The sequence below is a fragment of the Pipra filicauda genome, unplaced genomic scaffold, assembly GCF_003945595.2.
Source record: "Pipra filicauda isolate LSUMZ 115617 unplaced genomic scaffold, ASM394559v2 scaffold569_size315192_pilon, whole genome shotgun sequence".
Taxonomy (NCBI): Eukaryota; Metazoa; Chordata; class Aves; order Passeriformes; family Pipridae; genus Pipra; species Pipra filicauda.
Window position 1 is genome coordinate 200,169 of NW_024104719.1, and position 24,929 is coordinate 225,097.

Here is a 24,929-nt window from a genome sequence, read left to right on the forward strand (position 1 = left end):
CAGCAGAGAACCTTCCTAATGAACAGCTCTACTTTTCAAAATACTCAAATTAAGTAACTCTTAGAAAATTAGCTGATGCTATTGACCTTTTCTTTCCAAAAGATTTAAGCAAATTTCCTTTTTGGTGGTCTCCACGAAGTATAAACTTTGTACTTTCAGCCACGACTTACAAATTGTCCCCACTATCAAAACTTTATTTTATAAAGAAGAGTTTAACCATATACAGCTTTTGACATTTTTACAGAAACATAAGCCTTGCAGTTTAATCTCACTTTGCCTTAGTTCCATCTGTGTGTGACTAGTGTCCTTAAAGATTAACTTCCATTTAGAAGCTGTAAGATTTTCTTTCTTTCTGATGAGTCTATTTACTCTTTAACTGAATTTCTGCATCAGTCCAGATGCCATTTAATTCACTTTATAAATGTATTATATGAAGACTAGGCTACCAAAGTGACTCATCAAACCATAAAAAAATCTTCAAATATTTAAATGAAAATGCAAATTTGAAAAAAAAGTTCTATTTGAAACAAAGATTCAAAAGAAAAAAAAAAAACACAAAAAACCCCCACAAAAACCCCAAAACAAACAAAAACTCCAAAAAACCCCCAAACCCCAAAAGACATTCAAAGACAGCCTGCTGTTTTTAACTGCTTATGTTTATCCTTCACAGTGACAGTGAAACCAAAGTGCCCACATAAAAAACATAAACTTTCCTGCAGGTTTACAGTTTGTAAACTTCCAGGATATCATACATGACTCAAGCATAGAGAATGAGCTTTCCCCTTTTCTCTCTATCAATCCAAAGAGAGATACAGAGAGATGGAGAGAGAATGACAAATATTCTCCCATGTAACCAGAAATGTGCTTCTAAGCAGTGTTCTCTAACATAAGTACCAGCCAGTGCCCATACACCAGTCATATACATTCAAGGCTTGGCTCAATGGCACGAGTTCTGAATTTTCTAGAGTAGGGCCAATCCACTAAAATAAGAGTTAAAAAACCTCAACAGATTATATATACCAAGGCAATGAAGTGTGATCCTTCTGGGGAGAAAAGGACTGTCAGTACCCCTTTGCACAAACAGCATTGCTAGAAAAGCATTTCACATTGAAGCTTCAGTGTTTCTAGCAAACTATTATCTCTATCCCTGAGACAGCACCTTGAGAGTATGGTCTGTCTGGACTGCAGGATTCCTCAAATGACACCATGATTGAATTCAGGGACATTGAGAAAGCAGCTGAAAGAGGTGGGGGTGTCCCAACAGCCATGATACCAAAGAAAGCAGCCTGAGAAATACTCTTTACCCGAATACACCTTTCAATTCAGTGATCAGCACCTCACAACAAAAACAACAAAAATGGAGCAGAGATAGCCATTATTTTGTGGGAAAGTAGTGTTTTCCTCCCACTTCCAAACCAAATTGCTTTAACAGCATGGTGTTGTGTAAATTTTAGTCTAAATGCAGAATGACCCTGTGTCCTGGAGGGGAAGACATGTAACATTACAAATGGCTACAACGCCATTAGAAGTGCATTGTAACCTACATTATCAGCTTAGAATCCTCTCTCCGAGGGAAAACAGCTTGTTAATACGCATGTCTCAGTTGCTGAACATCAAAAGCTTCTGGGATGACAGACTGGGGGCAGTCAGGAAAAAACTACCCTAATTTTAATGAAAAAAGTGCTGTAGGCAGCCAGGAGCAGCAATGACAATCCCCTCCCCAGAATTGATTGCACAGACTCAGAGAGGTCCAAAGTCACACTAGAATCTCTGAGGCACTCCTGGTTCTGAGAAAGAAAAGTCATGATCCAGTAGTCTTTGCAGTACTGTAGACCGAGAAAACAAACCCGTTTCTATTTCTTAACAAAGCCAAAGCATCATCTCATAGGGATCACATTCACCATTTCCGCCGGTGTCTCCAGTCTCACAGTGTTGAAATGGGACTGATCAGCCTACGATGGATTGCACATCACCCAAGGAGAAAGGAAGGCATGGAAAAAGGCATATACAGTACATTATATACTGCTTCACAACCATGTTTACAAGGGGGAAGGAGGATGAAGGTGAGGGAAGAATTATTGCTGTTTCAGTAATACAGTATGATAGCTAAACCAAATCAAACAAGATCACAACAGTCAGTATTTTAACACTGTGGGATGATGGTTCATGTTTTGCCTAAGGATGAACTTGCAGGGGATTAATGGGAAAGAAGGAGTGCTAAGGAAGGGAGTCAAAGTTACACCTGGGATATCAGCTGCATATTGAAACTTGGAGATCGAGACTGCTTGGTTAGGGGAGCTCCTGGGGAAAGGAGATCTTTACCTTCCCCAGCTTGGCCTAGTCGGTCCTCCTGTAGGCTGATAGTTGAAAACCGATTGGTGTTGCCAGCTGCCAGACTGGAAAAACCCTCTGTACCAGCTCCAACACTGGAGCCTGCCTGACTGCCATTCACATAGTCAAATGATTTACTGGAGGAAGCACTGGCGGTCCTGATCAGGCTCAAGCTGTTGGCTTTTGGCACCACCTGCCCAGCAGGCAGGCTGAGGTGTTTCTTAGTAGGTGTCATCTCGATTGTGTCTCCAGCCAGGTCAGTGGATTGGTGCGTGTACTGCTTTCGAGCTACTGAATCTCGGGGGCTCTCATTGGATTTTGCTGCAGAAGAGGTTTCTTTATCCTTAGAAGAACGCCCACTTGCTGTTTTCCTTAAGCTGCCCTTCTGCGATACAGAGGATACAGGTTTGGTCCCAGCGGGCTGGCTGCTGAGGGAAGCTCCTGATGAAAATCCTTCATCAGCATCATTAAGGTTCACAGACTCCTCTCTTCCATTTACACCTTCAGCATCTATCAGGAAAAAAAGAAGGAACCAAAAAACCCCCAAACCAATCAGAACACACAGTATGCATTTAAGTTACAGGAAGACAAAGGTGTGCACAGAATGCCAAAACAAACCTCATTTGCTAATCCACCTGGATTCCACTTGCTTACATTTTTTTTGATTCTCAGCCAATAATTTTCCTGCCGTGTTTAGCAGAATAACAGTCTAACAATAAGTGCTCCCTGAGCCTGATTTGCCTTTCATCTACATCACTTTTATCAGTCAGTGTATCGGTCCCAAACTTTGCCTATAAAACAAGTAGAATTAGGTCCCATTTGGCTGATTTGTTTTAGTTCTGTCTGCACATACTGTTACCCATTCTCCTCCTACATGTGGTTAAAAAAGGAGACAAAACAAAGCTACCACCCTTTCAGATTTCTATCCTGTTTTGTGGCAAGATCTAAGCGTGTTCAGGATCTCTTCCAGGCAGAGTAAGTTCTGGTGAGTGCTCAGTAAGCTTCAGAATTAGGCTACTTCCTAGGCCAGCAACGTTCACAATGTTCCAACAGAGGTAGCTGGCACTTCAAACAACGTGACTACACTTTCTATTGAAGCTTAACCCAATTCCTAGTTCTCTCTCATCCAAAACTCAATCCTCCCTGCATTTCCAGCAATCCCATCTGGGTGTTTCCACCATATTACTTTTATCTCAGCATCTAGATTTTTCAGAGAAAAAAACCTGAAACCAAACAACCCTTGTATTAAGAGAAATTTAATCTCTGAAACACTTCCTGTTGTAGAACAGGCACTGTGCTTTTGACTGAAGTATCAAAGAGAAAATAAAAACCTCTTAAATCCTTGTTTTCAGGTCTATTATATGATTAGAGCTGCACACACTTTTTTTTTAATAAATCTCATTCAAGTACTTTTTCTAAGCTCCAAGTACTCAAAGGAAGTTATTGTTTCAGTAGGAAACTGAGCAGCATTCAAATTTCAAAACTGAAAATGGAGCTAGAGTTTTTGTTCCATATATCTTGTTTCAGTGAGAAAAAGGCATAAATTTTAACTGTGTTAGCAAAAAAGGAGGTATTCAGGTTATAAGAATTTTGCTTTTCTTTATAAAAGCTGTAGAGCCTGATTATGTGCAAGAAATCTGCAAAACCTATGGATCCATCCCAGCTAAAGCCACTGTACTGCTCCTACTGTCCAACCCAGCTTGCTGCCAAGCAAACACGTTTAAATCTTTTTTGTGGAATGGGAAAAATGTGGTGGCAAGTATTTAGGAGATTCTAACATTTGAGTGGAAGCTCATCCTTTCATGCTCACTGTTAGATAAGGAACATTTTACATTATAGCAAGCAGAACAGACCGAGAGCTCTCAGTGTGGTTGCTGCCTCTGTGTAGCAGGAATATAGCCTGATCCAATTTCACATTTCTGAAGTGTAATGTAAAACTTTACAGGGAGGTTTTATTACTCTGCTTTAAATTTAGTACTTCTTTTCAGGAAATTTTGCCTTGGAATTAACATTACTGTGTATCAGCTTACAAAAGATACACAAATAGACTATTCTCAGAACAATGCAATGAGATATTATTCTATAGTTTTATGTAGTTCTATTTGATTCATTAGCCTCCCAGAAACAGAAAGCTAATATGGTTCATGTTACTGCAGTCTTCCTTCCTTGGTAAAGCCTTTAGCCTTAGAAAAATAAGCTTCGGTTTCAAGGGTTATTATTAAAGTCTAGGGTGCATTACTTGCTTCAACTTCTGTATCCATATTTAAAATACATATACTTTCCCCCTCTCCTGCCCACCCTGCCTAGTTGAACTAGCCTTCATGTTCTTCTTGAGACATAAGTGTGTTTTCTTACACTAAACACTGATATATTTAATTCACAATCCACAACATTTCCATTCCCTCCTCCAACCTTCCCACACATCATCAAAGATGCTAAAAAAATAAGACACAACTGGAACATACCAAAAGCAAGACCACTTTTTCAATTAACCAACATTTACATTTCTTTATATCATCATGCAAAGCTGGATGAAAGTGTGTTTGGTTACAAGCAGCAAGGGTAGCAGCTGAATTCCCCTCTCAAGCCCTTCTTATTCAGAAGAAAGATATGTAACTTGCAAGAAGGTATCTCCAGATAACACAGCTAAGGTTTTTATTATTACAAGAACATTAGTAGTTTTCAAAGTTTACGTTAAAACGTTGCTGCGTAATGGGACATTCCTATTCAGGGACAGTGAAGCAGAACAGTCACACTGAAAAAGTGGCATTTTACCCACAGAATTTAAAGACAAGACTGAGAGGGGTTGTTGCAAGCTTTTGGATGCTGCAACCATACAGGTGCCCAGGCTGCTCAGCAGTGCTAAAAAATGAAGAAGATAGAGAAGACAACATGCAAGAGAATTTCTGTCTAGTCAGATCCACATGCCTACAGAAGTTCTCAATGGGATTAAAGTAATTCAGCAAACACATTCTTTCCCTAATACATGGTATTTTTCCTCTACAAACTGCCCTCAGAAACAATAAAAAAAATATTTTGAGTCCTTACATACTCTGGGAGGAAAAACAGGATGATGTAATGAAGTTTTCTTTTTTTTTTTTGTTCCAACAGACCAATAAGAAAATTTTAAAAAGAAACAAAAATTAAAGATCTGCTCCCTTCCAAGTACTCTTCTACTGTAAGGCCAAAAGAGAAAGACACAGTGCAACCCAACAGAAATCATATCAATTGCACCACAGTGTGTACTCTAGACTCTCGCTGTTCCTTATCAGAATAAATCTGTCCTCAAATAATTTGCTATTTGTGCACAATTAATGCTGTAGCTTTAGACACGATGTCCTCCACTGACCCAAAATAGTGCACGTAACCACAGCTGCAACCACCTGCAAGCAGAATACCTTGTATGGCATTACTGAGTCATTCTTGAAATCTTCTCTTTTTCTACTTATTGGGTCAAAACACTGATCTGAAGAAGGGGTTTTATACACCTTTTTAAAATTACTTTTAGTCTGTTTATCCTTCCTATACCTGGAGGTTGAAAACTCACTAGAAGTGATCAGTCTTTTATTGTATTGTTTGACATCAAAACGATATTAAGGAGAGGGAATTTTCTAGTTGAAATTTTCTGTGAAATCAGCATCAGTAAAATAACAGACTCCTATAAATGCACACACAATTATATACTAATAATCAAGTCAAACTCCATTCCTTGGCCTTCTCCCAGATGCTGTCAACTGGAGAATTCAGTTTGCTCAAGCATGTAATTATACATTGCTAATGTTACAGAAGTAAATGGTATTCAAACCATTTCTACTGAAGTAAAGCATGTGGAATGATGCCTTATCCAATATGCCAAGTTAAAACAATGTCTTAGAACAAGTTAAGACTAAAATGCAGTATCTCTATCAACTTTTTTCCCCACTTCCTGTCTCTTACAGAAAGTTCTCTGCAGCTCAGGACTTCTCTATATCCTTCAGGTCATGCACATGCAAAGATTAGTAAAATGGAGTAAGACCAACTGAAAAGTGAATTTAAGAGAAGACAGGATCATTTACTGAGCATGCTCAAATTCACAATGCACCAAGCAGATTATAAACTGCACTAAATATGTTTATGCCACTATCTTCTACAGAAGCATGACATCTTAATTATTGATAGTAACTCTGATTAAGGGTAAGTGATAACACTACATTAAATCTTCAGATTATCCAGATTATTGTTTCCTGAAGAACAAATCTGAAACCTATGTAGCTCATATCTGAATGTGTAAATAAATCTCATGTATGATCAACTGAAGTCCTTATAGAGGCTGGAAACACCAAAGGAATGTTCAGATAGAGAAGAAGACTTAAGATAGAACACCTGAAAATATATTTAGCTAAATCTACAAGAAATTAATTCTCATCTCTGAGAAGAAATGAATCAAGTTCAGTACTCAAAAACACCTTTCATTGAGTAAATCATCTTTACTCAAAAATTAATAGATGAACTTAAGCAAAATAAATTTCTACCACCTACTCTATTCTTGGCTGCAAAGCAGACATATGAATCCCTACAGCATTTTTGTGGACAGCAGGACTGAGAAAAAAAGCAGTAGTTGTTTCTAAAGTTTTAGAAACATGACAATCTGTTTTCTTCTTGAAAACACAAGCGCTTTTTTGCTACTTGTCTTTAGAGAAGCCAGTTCTAAACGAGTTGTCATGTATGAGTTTTCAGTTAAAGGATGACTGACAAATAAAAGATCAGCAGTTGTATTCATCTTAGATAGGCTTGACTTTTTTCATTCTTGAAAATTTAAAAACTGCAGACTAACAAGACACCATTGCAACTAAGTTGTAGGCAAATCCATTTATAGTCTATATGGTCTACTTTTCAGGATTAGAATCATGCTCATCTGGTGCATTTTGTTCCTTCTTAATATTAGATTAAACATGCTCAGTAATGGAAGGTTTCCAAGCAATCCCAAAGCTCTTGGCTATTACCCCTGTCTTTCTTTTTTTTTGCCATGCCAAGCAGTCTTTCACCACACAGATGCAAGCCCCAGGCCAGCCCACGTGATAACAAAAGGTAGTACCTGACCTGGTGTTAGGTATATAGGGGATGCGTGTATTGCAAAGAGAAGCTAATACACCCTGGGATAGCGGAAACACACACTAGAATGGAAAGAAGTTCTGCTTGGGGATAGGGAGCCAGGATCCTCCTCCAGCAACTGCCTCACTGACTTCTGCCTCCTCATCTCTGTCCTACCCTCTGTGGTGGCTGCTGCCAAGGTGGGCTCCGGGAAGCCATGCTCAGGGGTCCTGCGCATCAGCACCTCCCCCTCTTGCTCACGTTTGATCCCTAGGTCTGTGGAGCCGTGTTGGATCGGTGAGCCAGGAATGCTTGAGTCAGCCTCGTTTGAGAAGTCAAAGCCATCTGGGATTCAACATATAACATTTTAGTGCTTTTCTGTTTCTTTCTTGGCATTCCAACCCAGGCAGGGAAAATAGAAGATTTATGCGGACACGGAACAAACACAAAACACTACCCATGCTTAGTTAAACGTTGTCAGAACATCCACAGAAAGGGACAGGTGGGCTGTACTGTAGACCAGAAATGAATATAATGGCAAGTACAGTGAAGAAAACACGACCCAGAGTCCTGGAAACAGAAGACTTGTTGTCCTGGACATTCTGATTCAGCTGAAGACTAGGGCATCAAATCTTTTTGCACATGACAGAGAAGAATAAAAGAAAATAAAAGGGTGAGGGGGAAAAGTACTACAGGAAAATATGCAATCCCTGTTTTCAGATTCTTTTATCCTCAGTTTATTTTTAGGTTATTCTGCTTTTTAGCTTCGGCATTTTATGCAGCTTTTTTAAACCACGGTTTAATACACGGAGCAACAAAGCTTTGCAAGTATGACAAAGTGATTTCAAAGCAAGCTTTTTGCTACACCTACACTGAAGATGTCATCACACCAAGGTAAAGATCACTACGATTTTTTTTTTTTCTTCATACAGTCAAGCAGACTTCCATACGACGTAAGTACTCATTGAGGAAAAATAAAGACTAATTCTAAACTATCCAAACCTATTTTATGGCCCCCCAATAAACTGGGCCATGTGATGGGAGCATGGTGTTCAGTTTTTCCCTCTCCCGCTGCCATCGTTAGCTTTAGGCAGCTGGAATCCTATCGAGGTCTGTATATTACCATTCATTCTCTGAGCTATTTACGATGGGAGGCAGATGAGTTTCAGTGTGGATTAAACAAAGAACTCAAATTCTAAGCCACACTTTACCCCTACAATTTCGTGCTGTGTTACATGGAGAAAAAAAGAAGTCTTATTAAACATTTCCCACCTTCTCCATTTTCTCACCTACCTCGTGGTTTATTTCCAAATCAAAAAGAAAACAAACACCCCAAATGTTCATGTTCATGCAGTGCTCTGAAGATGTAAAATATTATACATTATTATGGAGTACCACTTTTCAAAAACAAACAAACAAAAAACTCCCCCAACTGTTCTGCAAACATTCAAACAGAAGCCAGATTACAGTGATGATGATGACTACAGTACACTATAATACTTGCCCCTGACAGAGGAAGCTCACCTTCTCTCCTCCAGCGATGACGACGGATAGAAGCCGTTGTAATCGCACTCCGAGAAATCCTCGGCACTGTTGGAGTAACTTCTACTTTCAGTACCTTCTGGCCTTCTTGCGATGCATCAGGAGCGTCAAAGGGCAGCGAGTTCTTCATGGCATTTGCAACCTAAGATAAAAGTAAAATGCTGTACTACTACTATCCTTGATTGCACTAATGGCAATATTAGATCTCTTGCTGGATACAGAAAGGAGAACAACCAAGAATTGTTAATCATGCCAGATCTCCTCAAGATGGATGGTGCCATCCCCAGGATTCACAGCTGATAACTACATTGAAAAGCTCATCACAAACCCACTCCCAAAACCGGAGTTGAATTTTCTCAAATTTTTTGAGGTAATTTATTTTGTTCCATGTTTGCCACCTGTAGTGACAGAGATAACCTATACAGGAAGGTCTCCATCCAAAAGAGACTGCAAAATGACAAGGAAAATACCATTTATGCTTTATGATAAGAGTGTCATAAAACTAAGTCACAGGCCAAGCCAATGCAAACAGCCTGTAGCCTGGTGCACAGAGGGATAGGGCCAGTTTCCACCACACCCTACCCCATACTGCCCACTCCCAAAAAAAAAAACCCAAACAAAAAACCCCAACAAAACCAAACCAAGGGGATTAGAATTCAGGTACTTGCAACATTTATTTTTTTAAAAATTGCAATCTAAGCAGTAAGCATCAAATTACTATTCATCTTTGTTAGACCTATTTTTTTATTGTAATAGCCTAGTACAAAGTCAGAAGTTTTGTTTTGCAGCTTTGAGAAGAACAAGTGACCTCTTTTGGCTTTGATGTTTTAATTGCTTCTTTACATTTCCCATAAAATGCCTTTGTGGGATTAGAGGTTTACTTTAAAAAAGAAAAAAGCAACTTTCAGAAATGTTTCCTAGTTTACAAGTAAATTGTTTAAAAGAAGTCAACTTGTGTAACAGCACTTGGAAAGCTCTGGGTCTCTATGGCATGTACAATATTCTACAATAACAAAGTTGATGCACATGAAATATTACTTAAAGTTTAAAAAAAAAAACCAAACCAAAAGTGCAATCCACAAAATGGACACACTTTGATTTTTCTAAAATCTTACTGACATTATACAACTAACCACTAATAAAAATACCAGTCCTAGGGGACTGGAATGGTAGCCATATAGCTGATCCTGATCTCCTGCTACCATTGTGATCCTGTAACTCTATATTAAACATCATTTCCACTGCCTGCCTGTCTGACTTCTAACCAGCATGAAAGATTATTAGCACCACCACAGAAACACTCCTTGTCATTCTGCCTTCCACTTGGCCAACACTGGTTTTCCCTTTGCTAACCAGTTCTCAGCCTCAACACTTGTTTGTGAAGTGCTCTCCTATTCACACCTAGGCCCTTTTCCATGCCATTTCCTGAAATGGTACAGACAGCAGTCACCCTATCCTTGATCACACTACAGGCTTCAGAAACTCATTTCTGCTGACTGAACCAAAACAGATCAAGTTCAACATTATACAACTGTTTGCCTTCTCATCTTCTACTCACTGGAGTTGCTACCTGTTTGGAATAGGTACCCTTATCAGTATGGGGGGGCAGGGGGATGATCAATCTAAAAACTGGTAGCAAAAGGCTTCTGTAACAGAACCAGAAAAGTGACAGAGCATTTCTGCTTGTTAAACCTCTTAACAGCTGGCCTTTTCTAACAGCACAAATTGTACTTCTGGGGTCTGAGAAAACCATATGGAGATAAAAATCAGTGCAACAGTAAATCTTTGAAACAATCTAAACAACCAGTCTGAATGAGTCACAGTCCTTATCAGACCAAAAAAACCGTCAAAACTATGATCTTGCAGGATGCAAAAACACTTGCTCACGATGCCTAATCCAGCACTGAAAGGCAGGAAAATAAACACACAGCACAATTCAGATTTGGCAAGCCAAGTCTGCATCAATGACAAAGGAGGGTTGGTTCCAGGCCAGACATCCACTCTTGTCTACCAGAAAGGAGCTCTAACAAAAGAACATTCAACAAGAGCAGTTAAGTGCATCGACAAAACACACCAGATAAAGGTGCTGTCACAATAGGGATTTGCTGATCCATGATTCTTGTGTACTGAACTAGGAAACCTCTTGTGTCTCTGCTCTGAAGACAGGGATTTCTGTCTGAAAAGAGTGCAGAACCCTCGGTTCAGAGGAAAAGACTGACTGGCACTGGCCTACTCCTCAGGTACAGGCTGGTAGTAATTCTGACTCTTTGTGATTAGATTGCCTCTGCAGAAACTCCCAGGTTTCCTGACTATGAAACCAATACTCAGGGTTTTGTTAACAGAGGTACTTTTGTTTACCCAGAAAAGGTCTTTCCCCTGTGTTACTTCCTGCCCTTTCCAGTACAGTCTCTGGGTAACAGTGGCAGAAGACCACTTCTACATTACAGGTATTTCAAACTTTCTGATGCAGCTGTTCCAGGTGGCATTCTTTGTTGTTATTCGCTGGTTGGTTGGGTTTTATTTTTTTTTCCTCCAGACAATAAAAGCCTATGTAAGTAAGAGCATGGATCTACTAAACTGTCAAAAATATTTCTCCAAGAGACATACTCAAACACAGGGACCATGATTTTTCTCATTGTAATGATTACCAGTGGTATTCCCATAATTACACAAATACATTCAGTAGAGATATCTAAAAATAACCGAATTGTGGGCAAATATTAAATGGATTTCAAAGAATTTGCTGCTATTAGGAAATCCTAGGCAGAAGTTGAACTTGAAACTTTTGCCTGTGCAGCATCCCAGACGATATTTTATTTAGTGCTAGTAGTTTTAAGTTTAAAATATAGAATTTTATAATGCTGCTAAATTATACACCTCTCCTAAACAACCAAAGGAGATGAAAGAGCTCCAATCTTTGAAAAAGTCAAATTGCTTGAATATATAGCATGAGGGCAGGGACATCCAAGCAATTATTTTGTAGAAGTGACAATTTTGTAAAGCTGCTTTTTAGAAATTTTAGTAAAATAAAAGAGGAAGGAGGCAATGAGCAGAGTACTAAGAAGAAAAATTCCTCAGATAGACCTGCATGCATATGCAGGAAAAACCTGACAACTGGGAAGGGGTAAAAATTGATGCTGTTGTGATGTCATTAACACCAGACAATTGGATTGAAAAGCAATAAGAGCTTTGGAAAAAAACCAAAGACATTCTAGAAGATTCTTACAATTAGAAGATTCTTACAATTGTCTCTAAGGACAAATTGATTAAAAATGAACAATGAAGACTGAAAATTGTCATATCGTCCAGTTCCAGATCCTCCTACGCATCTTTTAAATCCTTGATAGGTTAGCCCGATTCAGCAGGTTCAATATTTAATTTAAAACTTTCAATCTGATGGAGTGATGCGTCATTTCCAAAAGGAACCAATTATTACAATAATTCAATGGATACCAGGCATTTTAAGTGCAGCAGTGTCAGAAAGCCCGCAGATAAATTTTACAGTCAATATTAATTTAGCAAGAGAATAATTTTCTGTAATTTATTTCAGAAAAGAGTGATCTCAGATTGCCACATAAATAGATTTTTACCAATTCACTTTTTCAGTTATGTAAAAAGCAATGAAATTTTATGACTGTTAGTTCAGAGGAGAACTAAAGGCTTCTAGCCACAATTCTGATGCAGAAACTGAAACAGCAGTCTATTTTACTTTATTCCCTTAATTTTCCCTGTTCTTTTACTTTTCATTCCTACGTGACACAAATTCCTCCTTTCTGTCAACCTTCTCATCCTTCCCAATCCCATCCACCTGCACCCAGCAGTTTCACCACTTTCCTCATTTATTTTCCCTCTTTTTATGATTAGAACAGCAAGTATAGTGAAAACTGAAAAAAAAAACCCACCCCAAATCCAAGCAATAAGAACTACTCCATTTTATTGCTGCTCCTCTAAAGAAGGTAAAGTTTAAGATCTGTGTGACTTTGATCAAACAAAATCTGGTATTGACTCTGAAGATCAAGCTCCTTTTCAGGTGCAGTTCTATCCTGTTGTTGGGTTTTTTTACTGAGTTATTAGTTAAACCACACAGCTTATTCTCAGCCGTGAGGAAGGTCTAGAAGTAAACAAAACACCTTTTTTGCAACCACTGTCCTATGACATATAATTATTCAGTTAAGCTTCTTTGAACCACTCATCAGTAGCTTATGCCAAAACAACATAAACATTTTGAGCCAACTGTAACACATTAGAAAATTCCAGCTTTCAGCTAGAGATCCCAACAGGAGATCCCAACACCACTCAAGCAGAAGAAGTACGGTATAAACAGCTATGCTGAACAACCACTCACATTTGATACTGCAGTGAAAGGCCACAAAAGCTCTCATTACCAGTCCACTTCAGAAACACATCCACACTCCTCTGAACCAAGCCCATAAATTGCAATGGATTATTTCTTACCAGCAGAGGCTGTGAGTAGAGTTCAAGCTGTGCTCTGTAAATTATGTCCTCCAATACCTCTTGGCCAAGTTCCCACTGACCATTATATCTAAAAGTAAAGATAAATATCTTTCACATCTTATGAAGACAAACTTGTCTTTCTTCTGCCCAAATCCTGACCTTAACTTCTTTGCTTACATAGAAAATTCATCAACTGTTTGTACACCCCAACCCTGTCACTTCTTTTAAAAGTGCAGACAAAACATTTTTTTATTAATCTTGTTGGTATAACAAGAAAGCTGTTCCCTGTCACCTCCAAGCATGACAAAATTGATGCCATATTCAGGACAAACTTCAAAATAAAATTAAAAAAATGGGGTCAGTATGTAAAGGTTAATGCTACTTAGCAGAACTGAATTTCCACCAGAAATGGATTTTTGCTGCCTCAGATCCTACTGACATCCTAGAGGTCTGCATTTCATCAGTTTATCTTGGCATCCGAGCTCATTATGCTTGTGAACAGAAGGTACCCAGTGGTAGTGGGAACTTGGGAAAAGATGAAACCAGAAGCCTAACTCTCTTTAGCAGCTACTGCTCACCCTTCGTCACCTAATTGAGTTTGAAATCATCGGTTCACTGAATAAGCAAGTGATAGGAAATACACTCATCAAGTTATAAACTTGTGTTATGAGTTTAACTATTTTTTTCAATTATAAAACAACTGGCACTTCTATTTTGATTCATGTAAAATCAGACCTTTCTCTTTAGGGAAAAAAGCCCCATCCACTTACATGGCATAATAGACACCTGTGAGCAGCTGTACCATGAAGTCAGGGTCTAATACCACTCTACCACAGGGTTCTTTCCAGCGCTTCTCATGCTGCCGTGGAAATCCACTCACACACAGCCTGAAAAAACCCAACATTACAAGAAAGTGTTAACTCCACAAAGACTAAAATGTCTTTATATAACAGAGATTTTAGTTAATTTTCAGATTTATTTTTCAAAATATAAATACACAACGTAGAAGGTTCTTATGTTCCCTTCCTAACCATTACAGCAGTTTTGTAACAGTGCCCTGAGATGTGGTTTGCTGATAATCCAGTGCTATTTTCCACGTAGCCATCGACCCCACTTGTTTTCTTCAAAACATTTTCTTCAACCAGCTTCTAAGGAATGAGGGTGGCAAGATGCTTTCTACTGCCAGCCACCAGGTAGAAGACCCTCCCCAAAATTCAGTAACTGAAACCAATTTTCTTTAAAGGAAACATTTGAGTGGTACAGAAGAGAAATATGTCATCTCCCATCTAATGTATGATGACAGCATGCAATCACCCTTTACCTAAAGTTAGATAACACTGATACTATATTCTTGAGAATTGCTCTCAGCTGCCTTCTAAAAAGTACTTCCACCCCTTGAAAACGGGGCCTGCCTTCCCATATACCACCTCCATAAAAAACAGAATAATTTATTCTTTCAGTTTACTATTTGAATCTTCATCATGGAAGCAATGCATGGCCACTAATACATAGTAACTGCTGCACTGTTTCCAAAACAGAAATCCCTTGCATACAAAATGTTCTCTCTCCTCTCTACTTAACGAACAGATCTAATTTTCAGATGCAGGAAAATTCAACGTGTTTGGCACATTTAGCATAGCTATAACTCAAGTGAAAATGATGGAAGCATACCAAGAACTAATCCATTCCCATCAAAAAGCATCTTTTTTTTACTGGATGAATATTTAGAAGCCTAGGTGCACCCTGAAAGACTATTTCAAAGGCAAGTGTCTCACCTGGAACCCATCGTACAAAGTGATTGGTAAGAAGAAGCAGGCATATAGACAATAGCAGAATTGTAGCATAGCATAAGAAAGCTCAGCACCTCAAACCTAGAAAGAGATAAGAGCAAAACCTTGCATAGTTTAAATTCTTAATATTTCATCAAAATTTAACCCAAAAAGTCTACAATTCAGTCTCAAAAAATACCCCACAGGAAAAAGCATCAGAAGTAAATACACAAATCCTTAAACCCTCTTTCATTGTTCATTAACTTGAAACAGGCTATCAAAAGGTCACTATAAACAGTTAAAATTATTATTACTGAAAGCCATTAGCATACACAGGAAAACTACTAAGGAAATGGGATATGGTATAATATTTGGACAAAATTATAGAACTGGAAATGTCTGCAATACATTCAAAATTATTTTATCAGTTTTCCCAGAGCTGTCTTTAGACACAGGTAAAGCTGGCAGTCACTAAACATCAGGGCAATTTCTTTCACCCCTGGTTCCGTCTATCCACTTAGCTCCATTCCCCCTCTTCCTATGGAAAAAAAAGTTACAGCCTCAGATACAAAGCTGAATTTTGTTATACCTCAAGGAAAAACTGAATAGCCAGCCATAAACCCAAAGATATTCCTTACCTACACAGAAGTGACAGAGAAGTTACTTTTCTAAATTAACTAGTAGAAGAACATAAAAATGCGAAACAAAGGAAAAAAACCCCATTATACCTCAAGATTACCAAGACTATTCTCTAGATTTGTTTCCAAGTACTTAATGCTGAGAAAGGACTGATCACATATATTTGGTCTTAATGTTTAAGGACGTGCCTCCCCAGTGAAGCACATTGAATGTTAGAGTACATCACCTACCGGTTCTGCGCTGTGAAGGTTTCTCTTTGAGGATGAAGATCACTGTAAACTACTCTGATTAGATCATGCTGACTTAGTGCTCCTTCAGTTAAAGCCATGGATCCAATAGTAGAGGGCTAGAAGTAGGTAGTAGGAGGAGGGGGGAAAGCAAAGCATAAGTAAAAGGTCCCCAAAAAACTCCTGACCACTCAAGGCAAAAGACACATTTATATTGTTATCTGTAAAAACGAAGATTATTCCAGAATACAGCAAATCTAAAAACATTATCTAATTTTGTTATTATAAACAGCATCCACACTTAGAGAGGTGAGAGCAACTTTCCACTTTACTTCTTACATATCCATTTATAGTAATGTTGTCCTAATCACATAGACTTTTGTCCAAAAACAGTAGAGAAAGAAAAACACAATTCCAAGTTCTAACTGTATTAAGGAGCTAGAAGGAACACTACTTTTATACTAGCATATATACTAACTACAGCTGCAACTACAACACCACTAATCTTTGTTTAAAATGGGCACTGTCAGCAAAGATTTTTCAACATTTACATTCCTTTTCTTCTACTAATGCTATTGAATTTGATTACACTAATTGTAAAATACTGACACTGAAAACTTACTGCAACAAGATGCATCTAAAATAGCCTGCGGCATCAAATGGATCCAGTTTTCATTCCTCTAATAGATCCAATTCTAATTTACCACAGCAGCTCTCCTTACCTCATGATATATTGAGGGTTTAGATAACGAAGGGATGGTGAAAGACAAAACTTTGTTGTTTCCATCTTTGTCAGCAATTTCCTGCATTAAAAACAAGACCAAAACCCAAACAGAACTAAGGATATAGGACTTGGAGTAACTTTCAACTCTTAGAAGGTATTTCAAAAACATGTCCTGATCTATTAGCACCTCAAGGACTCTGTGCATTTGCAGAATATCAGCAAATTTACATACACATTTAAGAAGTGGGAAAGACCTCTATCACAAACTGCTCTGTGGAATCAGCCTGCAACATTTTAGAAAACCAGCCCTGGCTCCTTGATTGGTGTGACTTCAAACACACAAATAGGAACAAAAAAGCTTTTCTAGCCCACCTTTACATTATAACATTTATTTATAACAGAATTGCATAGAGGAGCAAGGCTAAACTTCAAGCCCAAAAGATACTGACACACGAGGGCTGATGAGTCACTTGCTGACAGCATTTCATAATAAATGCACCACAGAGAAAAGGTGAAATCAAGGGGACTGGCAAAGTTTCCTCAGGCATCCCATCAGTAGGAAATACACAGAGTGTTCTCTCAAAAGGCTTTCAGACTGGCCATATTTTATAGTTGCTAGGCTACTACATAAGCAAACCCAGCAGTTTTTAAAGAAAATATACTAAGAGCAATTACATAAGACTACCCCAAAAAGGAGTCTAAAATCGTGCCTGTGCACTCTGTACAGCAAATTTTCAAACAATAAGCTCCAGTCATTCCGGTTTATGCAAAAATTTAGCCCGAGGTAACTCTGTACTTGTAGCAGGCTTTAAGGATTACATCAGAAGGGCAGCTGACAGAATTTAGCAGAATGCAAAAGATCTATCCCTATCTTTCATTTTCCAAGTATTGAGAAAATAACTTCACTCCCTTGGTCTCAGTATATATGCAGAAAAATATCAACTTCATTAAAGATAAAAAGTGGTGGGAGCCATTGTCCATTTTGAGGTCTCTTCCTGAAACTGGAGAGAATGGAGAAATTACTGTCCTTAAAAAATATGAATCACTGGCATGACTTGCAAAGGAACTGCAGAGGAACCTTCATGAGAAAACGGGCAAAAAGATAAACATGCTACTTCAATCCAGTAAACAGTACTAAAAATCAGCAAGTAGTTTCCAGTGCTTTTTTCTGTCAGAATAAATCTAAAATATTTAGATCTTCCAGTTGTTAGAGCTGATCTACAAATGCATAACTATAATATATTTTATTTTTAAGAATCACAGTTTGGCTGTTCTCTGTCTTATCATGTGTAGAAATATAATACACAATTTAAAGGAGGAGTTTACAATGATAGCACAGGGAAGGACTATTTTTCAGTAGAGTATGTTTTAAGGTGCTGTAACACAGAAATTCCCATTAGAGAATGCCTGTTGTGGCAGTATTGCTGAATTTATCAAACAGCCTTATAACACTACAAAAGTAAACATTTCCAGGTTAAGATAAGAATATAAACCCCTATTTTTACATCCAACAGCCAAATTTAATAATTTATTGTTATTTTTACTTATTCTTAAAACCACAGTTCCCCTCAAGACTCTGACTCAAACGTACACATGTATGTATCTAAGTGCATGCAGAGTGGTTTCACCTTCAAATTACCCTTAAAGACACATTCAGAGTAAGTGGGAGAGTGTGGGAAGTGACACATGAATACCTATCAAACATATCAGCCTGACAATCATAGAAAGCTGTATTTCAGAACATTAAGGAGGGCCACCTATTTCCTTACAAACACAAGAGTATAACAGTTCGAGAAAGCCTACGAGGTGATCCTTTTCAGCGAAAATGTTTTTCCCATAAAAGATAACTATAAAATATAAAAAATATTTTTGCAAACACATCCTTACTAAACCTTCATTACATTACCTTTTTCTCTATATTAAATATGCCTTCATTTAAGTGTATTTTAATTTTAAAGATGTTGTTACAATCATTTACTTTATTCCCAGTGGTCAGTGATGCAAAACTTAAAGCCTTTCTCACCCATTCCCACTCATCTCACTTACCAAGTTGTAAATGCCAAGCAGCAATGCTTCAATGCAACCATTACTCTGTCTGTCCCTGCTGGCAGTGAGACGCAGATATACCCAGATCAGCTCTGGCAAAAACTGCAGCGTGAATCTCTTGAGCCGAACTTCAGAGCTACGATAAAGTTCAAAGAGCTGGTGGCAAACAGGCTCCAGGAGCTGTGGAAAGGCAAAAAAGCTAATGACTTACTGGTAGGCTTCTCTAATAAGGGAGAGTGAAATAGCAAATGTAGGGGCTACACCATATAGCCACCACAGCTAGTAAAAATTACATTCCTTGATGTGAGTGAATCAAAATGGTATCTGCATTCCTTTCAAGGAGATCCATAAGGACAGGGCTCAGGGGAACTGGTATGCAGTACTGGGCAATGTGGCTTTACTGCAGCCACTGCCATGTGTGCTTTGAGAAGATTATTCTCTAGGGCTGTCAGTATGAGATTTATTTTCTGTACAGGTACTAATCTATGGCGTGTGACAGACACGTGGCTTCAACTATGTGCACCATAAAACTTTAATAGTGCAGCTGTAAGGTCTATAAAAGTATAAAGGTTAAAGATTAGCTGCTAATGATAAGTCCATTGACAGAAATACAAATTGATTTCTTACCTACAGCTTTTTAGTCTCAAACCCAACAAGTGTGCATATGTTTATTACAATGCAAAACTGATCTTTCCATCTTGAGCTGCACTTCAGGTTTAGTACAAGAATCAAAAAAAGCCCCGATCAAGTCAGTGTGATATAAGCACAAGATAAACCTGCCACTTTAAGAGTCTACAATGCCAAACCAATAGTCAAGATGCATCCATAGCATTGTTAATGAACGTCAAATGGTCTCATCTTTTCCCACACCTAATCAAGTTTTAATACTAAAACCAAAAACTGGGGAGGGGGGGGGAAATCCCTCCCAAAATTTAAAAATTTCCAAGAGAAATTTCTGTAAGGTTTGTGACCATTACCTAACATTGCATTCTATTAAAAAGAATGACCTAAGGAAAATACTTATGGGATTCAGTGTCCAAAAAGACGAAGGCATACATGTAAGCTAAAGCATCCATATTCATATATAGAAGAGTTACAGAGTCAGAAAACAGAGGCCAGAATCTCTAACAAGCCTTCTTTCTAACAGTACATGCTTTATGCAGCTTGCTTATACATACACACATAAGATATAAAACACCAAATTATACATGCTTTTAGAGCAATAAAAACCTTACATTTGACCAACACAGTAGCAGATGTACTGGTGAGACAAAAAGGCATAAACAGGAAATACCCAGTGCAGAGTAAATCAGATAAGGCACAAATGACTTCTCTTTCACTCCCAGGGATATGCACCTTAGGACTTTCAGAACAGCACATTTCATGGACTTTGATGCATTCTTTTTTCATTAATTTGTCTATTCATCATAATTTTAGTACCCAGAATTTCCTGTGGGTCAGGAGACTGTCACTCTCTTGCTATGCTGTAAAAAGATGTACTTCTGGGGTTTGTTGTGAATCATCCATTGTCTTAAAAAACTTGGAAGTCCCTGGCTAACAGCAGAGGGACAGACATTTCTGTAGTAGTGAGTAGTTTGAACGTTTGATAAATGTGCAATGCCGTAAATCTGTATGAATGTACAATTTCACATACACATATCTAGACTTGGATATTGGACACTGGTATATCACAAACACAAAACATACATCTGACAGAACCGTCTATGGAGACAGCTGCCTTAAGAGAGCATCACCCAGGACACTGACGTCAAATAAAACTTAGCTGTCAGAGAAATCTTTTAAACAATACTCTGGTATAAGCACCTTGTGTAACAAGGCTTCTGACTGACAGACTTGCTACTCTAAGCTTTTACAACAGAAGCAAAAAGAGACTCTACAAGAGAGGGAGGGAAGAAAGCTGTCAGTGACAATGTTGACACAGAGTGAGAGAAGTCCAGTCATCTGGAACACATAGATTTTTACAAGTCATATATATATAAAATAACTCAACAATTTTTGTTTTGGGATCTAAATGAAATTAGATGTCTGTAAAGCTTCTGTTGCAGTCATTTTAAAGAAAAAAGTGATACAGCTCTCTCTATCAAGTTGAGCATATATTATTTTAGCTAGTATATTTATTCCAGTATTCATACATACATAGGACTTTATGTTCAAAAGAGGCAGAAGTATATCCTTTCTTAACTAATATTTACTTAGTAGAAACTCCTATCTAAAAGTGACAAAATAATTGTTGCAGTAAATGTTCAAATCCTCAGAGACAGAGCTGTATCCGTGTTTTATGAAAGGTCTAGCACATTTCAGATGTTCAAATTTAAGAAGTGGTTAACAAATAATTCAGACATTATTAGAATGAATTTCTAGATTTTCTTTAAAAAACAATATGATCAGGAAGCTAGTGTAAAGAAGAAAAAGAAATCCCTGAAAACAATACATACAAGCACATCTGCAAGGAGATGACAAGTGCAAGAAAAGCTAAAAACTATTATCTGAAACCAGATATATACAGAGGCAATGCTATAAATAGTACTTTTATTAGATTAGAGATGACAGCAGCCCAAAGCTCTTTTCTATTTGAAATTAGCCAGTCTAATCCAAGTCCCATTAAAAACACAGAAAAGAAAAATTTATTTTAGCTTAAGTCAGATGAGACTCGACCAGAGCAGTTATTGAGTTTATTCTAACTACTTTCAAATGAAAATTTTATAAAATTAGTCTGCCATCACAAAGATGCTACAACACAAATATTTTCAAAAGCATGAATACCCAAGATTTTCCCATTCAAGTATAGTAGGATAGTCTCCCACCTGGAAATGTAAAACTTGACACAAGCAAGAAAGAACAGATGTTTTCCTTGCCTCATAGTTATCTGGCTTTTCAAAGAGCCAGCCTCTTCCAATTAATTCTCTGAATATAAATACTGAGAAGGCACGGGATAAACAGAGGAAATTGAGCTTTTGTCACCAGTAGCAGGTGTATACGTGAACTGGCACACAATTTAATTCCAAAGATCTTTCAGTCCAAAGTCAAAGCAAACTGAGTAGCACAGCAGTCAGCACAGAAATCCAGAGTACAAAATCTCTTATACTCCTATCTCTTTCCTGACAAACTAAAGACTTCTAATTAAAAGATCTTTCCTATTAGCACAAACAGCAATCAGCATAACAAAAGAAATGAACTTTTACTGGCTTAAATAGGCAGCAGAAGAGAATGATCTAATTTACACCTCACAGAGATGCAAACCAGTCATATTTTAAGTAAACTGATGAATACTTTTAGTTTGGCTTCTTCATAAGTTGGCCAAATCTTAAGTCATATCTTGAAGTTAAATACACTGTATTATAAAATGCATGACAAATACCAGAAATGCTTACACTTTTGAAAAATTCAACTGTGGTAGAAAATAATCTGCTCATTTTAGGCTGAACTATCATATAACGAGTGAAAACATTTATTATTTGAAGAGTACTGGGTCTGGGAGTGCTTGGCATTGCAAAGGTGATGTTATTCTGTTTCATGGCTGCCCTCTCAAGTTAAACCTAATTAGCCTCACATGAATATTCGATGTTTAAATTGCAGTAGAGCATTAACTTGACATCCATAGAGTATGTCTACAGCCATTGACCAACTCCAAAAATTACTGAACTATCTAAAAAACAGTACTTCAAAACTACTTCACTTTTAAGTTCAAATATCATGCAAAACCCAATACATTATTCAGTTAAATAAGCTGTTTGTGAGCGAGATCACCCTATAATTTTTGTATAAGTTTCTGTTCCAGTCATTATCTTTCCCATATTTAAAAAAGTCAGGGCATCTCGTAAAAGGCAAACAGTAAAAACTGTATTTAACTTGACAATATGCTTGCCTTCATTTGATAGCTCTCAAATTGGTAGACAGTTGTCCAAAAAGAGAAACACCTCAGTTTTTTGGTTCCTAAACAGGCTGGTTCCATGTTACATTAATAAACCTGGTCTTATCAAGATAGAAATGTGATTCTAGAAAAATTCAAGTTTGCCCTAAACAGTTTACCACTTTCAGGAAGTTTTAAAAATAGGTCAACTTCATGATTAAGTTGTACTAAAAAAATTACTTGTCCATCAAGTTCATGAATCCAGCAAACACATTTTTATAATAGTCTACTACATAAGCTTAATCTCCATAAGCAATCAATTATCCTTCTAACAAATAATGCCCTGTAAAGCATATTTAAAAAACCTCTTGCTTAGAGCCAATGTTACTATAGAATTATGCAAAGTAATGAATTTACTATAGTTACATTCCTTACACACAAATAAGTCTGGAAGAAGTGTAACCAGGAAATAGATACTGCCTTAACAAGTAGAACCTGAAGTTAGACATCTTTGGGTCTGGGATTGCTTATGTTATACCTGATATCAGAATCAGGCCCAAACAGCAACAGCTGTTCCAAAGAGTAATATTTGACAAACATCAGTGAGCAATAACTTAAAATTACTGTCACACCCCTAAGAAGATACTCTTTTTGCAGGTCTGGTTCTTTGCATATTAAAAAATATAAATGCTTATTCTCAAAGCAAAGGAAAGCTTTTACATTTTCAGGAGTACACACACACACAAATACATAGCAGCAATGGTGGCTTGGGGTTGGAGAGAGAATAACAGTAGCTTCAGTACAAAGAAAAAGGTCACTATGCAGGTTATTTATAATACTGAAATGGAGCTGACAGCTATGAAGCCTTTTTTTTTTTTTTTTTTTGAATTGCATGAACATTATGCAACCTCCTTGAAGCTCAATCAACCATTCAGCTTCCAAAAGCAGCTGAGCTGGGCTTAGGAAAACAAAGAACTTCCTTGCTGTGTACACTACCCATTTTATTTATAACTATACAAAAGATCATGGATGATATATCAAATATTTTGAAGCATTTTATCTAAAGTAGTTTACACATCAGAGAATGGCATGCTTGCACAATTTATTCAAAAGTTGTATTTCACACACTTGCCCAGAAATGCTCCTAGCAGAAGCCAATGGGTTGGAAAGCTGTTTAATGTCATTTCCAAGATGAATTATGTACAAGGGTAAAGTAAGTTTTCATTGTGTCTATTTATATTTTGGGGCCCTGCCTCTGCTCTTGTTTACAGCAGTGTAAACACAAAAGTGATACTAGTGTAAGCAAAGAAGATCTTGTTATCCTAGTAATATTTAAAAAATTGATTCCATCTTCCACTGTAATAAGCCAACAGGTAAAAAGCACATAAGTCTTGCTGAGTTTCACTGCATGGCCTACTTTGTCTCAGTTATGACTGAAAGGTAGCTTCTGGGAAGAACTAAAACAATGAGTAAAAAAACCCTCAAAACCCCCCAAAAAACACAAAGTTAAAACCCCAAACATATCTCCCCCCCCAAAAAAAAACAACTCACAAAGAACAACTCATGCCAAATAAAGTACAATAGTCAGCTGTGGCAAGGAAGATCTAGCAGACAGTGAAAACTGTATTTTTGGAAGCAGATGAGATTGCATCTTACTAGAAATGCATTAAAATAACTCAAAAAACCAAGAGAATAAAAAGAGGGCTGACACACACTATATTGCAGCAGAAACAAGAATCAAACAAGCTTCATCTCCATTACTCTCATTTTAGTTGAAGAGGTGAAAGATATAAAAATAAGAACAAAAATCTTTTTTAAAATCACCTACCTCATTATTTGGGTCTTGAATGACCTTATAAAGAGCTGGTACCAGTGGTTTTTTTCGGTGCAATGTAGCTGCATAGCTGGAGATTTGTGATTCAGGTAATGCCTAAAGAAAAAAAAAAAAGGTTACCCTGACAAATAAATTTTTTCAAGTATATAAGATCTCCACAAAAGGATTAAGTCTCATCCCAACATAAAAAAAAAAATCCTGAAGTTTAGTAAATTTTCAGGCTTGCCACCTAGTTGTTCAGTACAAGTTCTTCTCCATACAAAAAACATTTGGGAGCACAGAACCACTTTGAGGGTTAAATCCCAAAGTTAGTTTCAGATTCATCTTCCATAAAATCATTTGCTCTCATTTGATATTTGGACTCTCTTTCTTGACACTCTGTATTTAACAGGCACTTTTCAAAGACCTTATCGAATCAACT

At 37.5% G+C, this 24,929-nt stretch overlaps 1 protein-coding gene across 8 annotated transcripts in view; it reads right to left on the bottom strand.

The window, feature by feature from the left end:
• Positions 1–567: 567 nt before the first annotated feature.
• Positions 568–24,929, bottom strand: part of FAM126B (family with sequence similarity 126 member B) — a 48,416-nt gene continuing 24,054 nt past the window's right edge. For 5 of the 8 annotated variants that reach the window (XM_027725680.2, XM_027725677.2, XM_027725679.2 and 2 more), the window contains 10 exons: positions 24,503–24,604; positions 18,804–18,983; positions 16,756–16,836; positions 16,037–16,152; positions 15,174–15,269; positions 14,169–14,285; positions 13,399–13,486; positions 8,926–9,085; positions 7,579–7,746; positions 568–2,841 (listed from right to left, as the gene is read on the bottom strand). In XM_027725680.2, the coding sequence (XP_027581481.1) occupies positions 2,237–2,841; positions 7,579–7,746; positions 8,926–9,085; positions 13,399–13,486; positions 14,169–14,285; positions 15,174–15,269; positions 16,037–16,152; positions 16,756–16,836; positions 18,804–18,983; positions 24,503–24,604 (1,713 nt within the window). In that variant the 3' untranslated portion in view covers positions 568–2,236. Of the gene's footprint in view, positions 2,842–7,410; positions 7,747–8,925; positions 9,086–13,398; positions 13,487–14,168; positions 14,286–15,173; positions 15,270–16,036; positions 16,153–16,755; positions 16,837–18,803; positions 18,984–24,502; positions 24,605–24,929 lie in introns of all 8 variants that reach the window. The other 3 variants (XM_027725685.2, XM_039387503.1, XM_027725687.2) reach the window with 3 other exon arrangements.